At 56.9% G+C, this 5,890-nt stretch overlaps 1 protein-coding gene across 1 annotated transcript; it reads left to right on the forward strand.

The window, feature by feature from the left end:
* Positions 1–705: 705 nt before the first annotated feature.
* Cdk5r1 (cyclin dependent kinase 5 regulatory subunit 1) lies at positions 706–4,025 on the forward strand. Its single transcript, XM_036194796.1, has 2 exons — positions 706–875; positions 1,085–4,025. Exon 2 carries the CDS (start codon positions 1,228–1,230, stop codon positions 2,149–2,151), a length of 924 nt encoding a protein of 307 aa, XP_036050689.1. The 5' UTR covers positions 706–875; positions 1,085–1,227; the 3' UTR covers positions 2,152–4,025.
* The last annotated feature ends 1,865 nt before the right edge of the window (positions 4,026–5,890 follow it).

Below are 5,890 nucleotides of genomic sequence, written 5' to 3' on the forward strand. Positions count from 1 at the left end.
CCAGTTTGAGTCTCCAGAATCAGTCCAAAATGAGTGACTAGTAAAAGGGCAGTCGCCTTTGTGAAGGGTATGGAGGAGTGCTTGGGAACTAAGCGTCGTCCATGGTCAGAACCAGAATATTCTGCAATTTTACTGTCATCCAATTTCAAAACGGGCAAACCAGAGGCTGGCCTGAAGGCGCGGCTGCTTCGATTTTGACACAACCGGTGCCAGGATCTGTAGGCCGTCCTCGCCCCTCTGGCCCGGCTCTCCGAGTCTTAGGGGACGACGGGCTTTTACGCCGACGCGGGATGCGGCTGTGCCTTACCTGGCACCCGGGCCACTCTCCACAAGGCCCCAGCTGCTGGGGTCCGCGGCGGGAACAAAGGCAGCACGTGTCTGGGCGGGCTCCGCCCTTCGCCCCGCCCGCACGCCCGGCGAGCTCCGCTGCGCGGCGCCGGGACTCACCCAGCCGGGCTGCGCCGTGCGGCGCGGGCGGCTTCGAGGCGGGGACCCGGCGCCGCGCGCTCCCGCCGCCCGCACGGGGCGCGCCCACTAGAGGCGCCACCGTGCGCCGCTCGAACCGAGGACGCGAGTGGCCGCGACTCGGCGGCGAGACCGAGCGGGCGTGGGGGCGGCGCGCGCGACCCGGGAGAAGCAGCCTGCCTGCGAGGCGCGCGCCGGGGCGGGGCGGGGCGGGCAGGCGGGCGCGCGCGGCGGGGACGCAGGCGGGGGCCGGGCGGGGGCGGGGCCGCGGCGTCTGCAGAACCTTGGACAGAAGCTGCGAGCCGCCGCCGAGCCGCCGAGCCGCCGAGCCGCCGAGCCCCGGGGCCGCGGCGCGCATTGCGGAGGGCCTGGGACGCAGCGCTGCGCCTGCGGCGGGAGCCTGCCTGCGGGTAAGCCTGCGCGGAGCCGGGCCGTGCGCGCGGCCGGGTCCGAGTCCTGCTGCGGCGGCCGCTGCGGCGCTCGGCCGGTGCCGCAGTGGAAGCGCGGGGCTGGGGCTCGGTGGGGCCGCGGCCCGGGGGTTCGGGCCTCGGAGGTGCGGGCGGAGGGGCGCGGCGCGGAGCCCCGCCCGGGGCTGAGAACCATCTTGTTTTCCACGCAGATCCGCAGGGCTACCCGCGTCGCGTCCCGGGAGCGCCTCCTTTCTCCCTGCGGCCGCTGCAGGCTCGGTAAGCCGTCCCTTCCCTCAGGCCGGCAGGCTGGGCGCGCAGGGGCGCCGGCCCCCGCCGGGCGCGCAGTGGCACCATGGGCACAGTGCTGTCCCTGTCCCCCAGCTATCGGAAGGCCACGCTGTTTGAGGATGGCGCGGCCACGGTGGGCCACTACACGGCCGTGCAGAACAGCAAGAACGCCAAGGACAAGAACCTGAAGCGGCACTCCATCATCTCGGTGCTGCCCTGGAAGAGGATCGTGGCCGTGTCAGCCAAGAAGAAGAACTCCAAGAAGACGCAGCCCAACAGCAGCTACCAGAGCAACATCGCGCACCTCAACAATGAGAACCTGAAGAAGTCGTTGTCTTGCGCCAACCTGTCCACATTCGCCCAGCCCCCGCCGGCCCAGCCGCCCGCACCCCCAGCCAGCCAGCTTTCCGGCTCCCAGACTGGGGTCTCCTCTTCCGTCAAGAAGGCCCCGCACCCTGCCATCACCTCTGCAGGGACACCCAAACGGGTCATCGTCCAGGCGTCCACTAGTGAGCTGCTGCGCTGCCTGGGCGAGTTTCTCTGCCGCCGGTGCTACCGCCTGAAGCACTTGTCCCCCACGGACCCCGTGCTCTGGCTGCGCAGCGTGGACCGCTCGCTGCTTCTGCAGGGCTGGCAGGACCAGGGTTTCATCACACCGGCCAACGTGGTCTTCCTCTACATGCTCTGCAGGGATGTCATCTCCTCGGAGGTGGGCTCGGACCACGAGCTCCAGGCCGTCCTGCTGACCTGCCTGTACCTCTCCTATTCGTACATGGGCAATGAAATCTCCTACCCGCTCAAGCCCTTCCTAGTGGAGAGCTGCAAGGAAGCCTTTTGGGACCGTTGCCTCTCAGTTATCAACCTCATGAGCTCCAAGATGCTGCAGATCAATGCTGACCCACACTACTTCACACAGGTGTTCTCCGACTTGAAGAATGAGAGCAACCCGGAGGACAAGAAGCGACTTCTCCTGGGACTCGACCGGTGAGCCCCGTCGCCGGCATCCCGGCTCAAGGATTCCATTCGTTTTTTAAGAATTTATTACTAAACGAATCAAGTTTTGTGTACAGTATGTGTCTAGCAAAGCCACCAAGGGCCTCTTCCCATGTTCTCTCCTTGGGTTTTTTTTTTTTTTTCCCCCAGCCCTTTCAAGAACTCTGGGGACTTTCGAACTCATGAACCTTGTGCAAACCCAGATGCGTTCAGAGCCACTTAGGCTGCTGACCGCTCACTTTCGGGGGCTCGAGGGACTGACTTGCCCGTGGCACCTCTACCCGTGCTGGGTTCAGAGTACATGAGGCTTCCCACTGTCCCGTGACGGGAGCCACAGTGGGGCTGGTGGCTGGGGCCCAGGAAGAACTGACCCTTCTTTTCTGGCGACTGGTTCATTCTCCTAAGGCTCCCGGAGCCAGCTGTCCCGACTCAGGCTCCAGGAGGTTCTCAGTGAGGCAAGCTCTCCACTGCCCTGGGGCCTCAGAGCAGGAGCCTGGAAACGGGTCTGGTGCAGATTGTGGATGACTGTTGACCGTGCCCGGCCCTGATCTGCTGCTTGGCTTTTGGGCTAAGGGCTTTTCTTACTGGCAGGATGGAGCTCCCCGCCCTGCCCTTTTGTCTACGCTCCCGGCTCCCATGTTAGTGTTGGTTAATGAGGTGGTTTGTTAGTAGATTCCTCTCTCATTTTGGGTCCCAGCTAAGGGGGTGAGGCTAGCGGTAGCTCCTTTCTTTTCCTGAGTGAGTTTTTCATTGGAAAAACGCAGCTCAGTTACTCTCTCTGCAAAAGCCAGGACAGTGGCAGGTGCCCGTGAGCAATGCTGGGCAGGTGGATGTCCATACCTGAGATCAGGTTGGTGCCCACTGTGTGCTAAGGCCTCTTGCTGGTGAACATATTTGTCCTACAAAGCCGGGGGAAAGTGAAATCAGTTGATGGGGTGTCTTGGTAATGTGCCTCCCACCCCTACCCCAGTAGTTTAAAGCTGTTTCCAAGCAGTTTGGTTTCTCCCAGAGATGAAGCTCTGTGCAACCTAGTGAGCAGCTGCATCTTAGAGACAATTGCAAGATTCGAGTATGACTCCTGATTGCTTTGGAAGCTTGGTGACTGTCCGGCTGAACCCTTGCAGCTGCTGGGTGTGGTGCCCACCTATCCCTGGCGGCTGCAAAACTCACTCTGTGGACTTTACTGGTTTTTCTTTCTAATTTTCCCAAACTGGTGGCTTGGGGTTTGGAAGCGGTCCAAGAGAAGGGAGCGAGCCTTCCTGCATGGCCCTCACTCCAGCTTTGGGGAACAAAGAGCAATGTGAAGATGCTACCAAGGATTTCCTCTTCCTGTCCTGCTCCGCAGGGAGTTCTGGGATTAGGGGTTACATTGGGGAAAGCAGAGGTTATCTTACATAGGGTTAGGTTCTAGGTGGCCGCCAACTTGTACACAAGCACTACTGAAAAATCACATAGAAAGAAAGAGAAAGCTGTGACATCGAGGTCTCGATTGGAGAGCCCTGGAGCAGAGCCTTTCAGCCAACGTATTCACAGAGGTGGGGAAGAGGACCTGACCCACTGGGACCAGAGAGCCTCTTCTCGGTCCCTCAGCCAGGTTCCTAGAGAGCGGATCCTGGGAGCTCCTCTGCAAGGCTTGCTGAGCACAGGCCTAGCTGCGGCCTGTCTTCAGATTCCGCTGCCATGGTGACCTGTTCGGGGAGCCCCACGGGGCAGCTGGCTCCTGGTATGATGGAAGAGGAGCTTCACTGTCCAGTCTGAGGAGGAAGGGGTGCGTATCTGCAGCCTGCCCAGCTGCTGAAGCCGGCCTGGAGCTGTTCATGGAGCTGCAGTCACAGGCTTCCAGCTCTTGACTGTTTCCTTCTCTTTGTACTTAAAAAAAAAAAAAAGTTTGGTTTTTGTTTTTTTTGTTTTTAATTTTTGAGGAGGTGCATATTTCAGGAGTGGTCGGCGGCTAAGGAAAGAACTGCCTAGTTCCATTGTGAAGCCTGTTGTGTTCTCTTCCCTTGCTCTGGCCATCGGGACTGTGTAAAGGAACAACCGATAGACTTGAGTGTTCGAGCAATGAACCCATCTGACACGCTGCTATGAAGACACTTTTAAAACACACACACACACACACACACACACACACACACACACACACACACATACTAGAAAAGAAAAAAAAAGAAAAATGTGAAAAAAAATCTACAAAAAACCCTTTTATTCTTCGTTGCTTTTACAGTGGTACTGTGCATGCAAACCAGGAGCATTTTGTGTCTTAAGAAAAATAACCTTAGAACAGATGGCTGTGGGAATCACGCCGTGCCGAGAACAAGCCACTGAAGCCTAGTTCAGGATTGGGTTTTTCTCTTTTCCTTACAACCCTGCAGGGTTGATAGATTCTTTCCACGCAGTCGTTAGCATTTAGTTTTGTTCCAGCAGTGTGAAACTTGCAGTGAAAAGAAAATGTGCCATCCCCTGCCCCAGAATGATCCATAGCTGTACATCCAATACTGCTAATTACACACATGTGATGTATGTTGTTTTTTGGTTTTTTTTTTTTTTTTTTTTTTTTAGTGAAATTTCTTCTGAGCTATTCTTTGACCAAACTGGATACTGTTAATTTATATTTGTCTCATTCTGTATGTATGTATGTATGTGTAGCGTGTTTGTGAGTATGTGTGGTTTATAATCTGACGAGAGTCACGAAGCTCAGTTTGGCTGTAATTTAATTCCCGTTCCCTTATTTTTATTTATTTTTGTACTGTGCTGATTCAATAAAATGCACTGACCATCCATTACATCAACCTCTCTGTGACCTGCCGTTTGGGAGCGTGGTAGGGGTGCCTTTAATGCACGATTTGTGTATGTATAGGTTGTGCAGGCAGAGGGGGACAGTGGGGGAAACGTGGGGCAGACGTCCATGGTTAAGCACCAGGATGAGCTAGCTTTGGCTTAGTGGCTGGGCAGGTTCTCCTCAGGGGCTTGCTTTGTGGGGTCACGGGACAGGCAGCTCAAGCCACAGAGGGCCAGTCAGGTTTAGGCACAGCCTGGTCAGTGTCAGCCAGTCTCACTTGGGCATCTGGCCTTAGGCTGTATGTTGAGTCTTGGAGCTCTTACCTTCCCTGGGCCTGCCTGCTCACTGTCCACTGCCCAGATGCCAGCAGGGCTGGGCGGGTGTCCTGGTGAGCCAACAGATGAGCTCCAGAGGAATCTAGTCCTGGGTCTCCCAGGTGTGCCGCACCTCAGCTTCTGTGTCCAGTCTGCCTGTCAGGCTTAGGGGCCTGTCCTCTGCTGTCCCTACACCCATCGCTGGGAGCCTGCAGCCCCTATGGTCTCTCAGTGACTGCAAGACCCTGCGGGGCTGAGCTCTTGGGTGCTAGGGTGCCGTGGGGCCTCCGCCTTACCTGGGGCCTGCTCCTGGGAGCTGCCTTGGAAGAGGCCATGCTGGCCAACAGCAGCTGCAGGAATAGCAACCATCTTTTGTGTGGACGTTCATCTATTTCAGAAACGTGTTCCCTTAGGATTCTAAACTGCAGCTCCAGAATGGTGGAAGAGTGTGCCCCGATTGGACTCCAAGGTTGCCTCTTCTCTCACACAGCTTGTTTCTTACTTTCTGACTTTGCTGTTCGAAAGCTTCAGGCAAACTATCTCCATTTTACATGATCTGTGCTTAATTCTACTCTCTGAGCTGGCAGTTGACTTATCTAAAATTTCACCATTTTCAATGATAAACAGAATGCCTTTAAAAA

This window comes from Onychomys torridus, chromosome 8 (assembly GCF_903995425.1).
Source record: "Onychomys torridus chromosome 8, mOncTor1.1, whole genome shotgun sequence".
NCBI lineage: Eukaryota > Metazoa > Chordata > Mammalia > Rodentia > Cricetidae > Onychomys > Onychomys torridus.

Bases quoted from the DNA above. Each gene is read 5' to 3' on its own strand.
- Cdk5r1 (XM_036194796.1), top strand. From the start codon at position 1,228: ATGGGCACAGTGCTGTCCCTGTCCCCCAGCTATCGGAAGGCCACGCTG.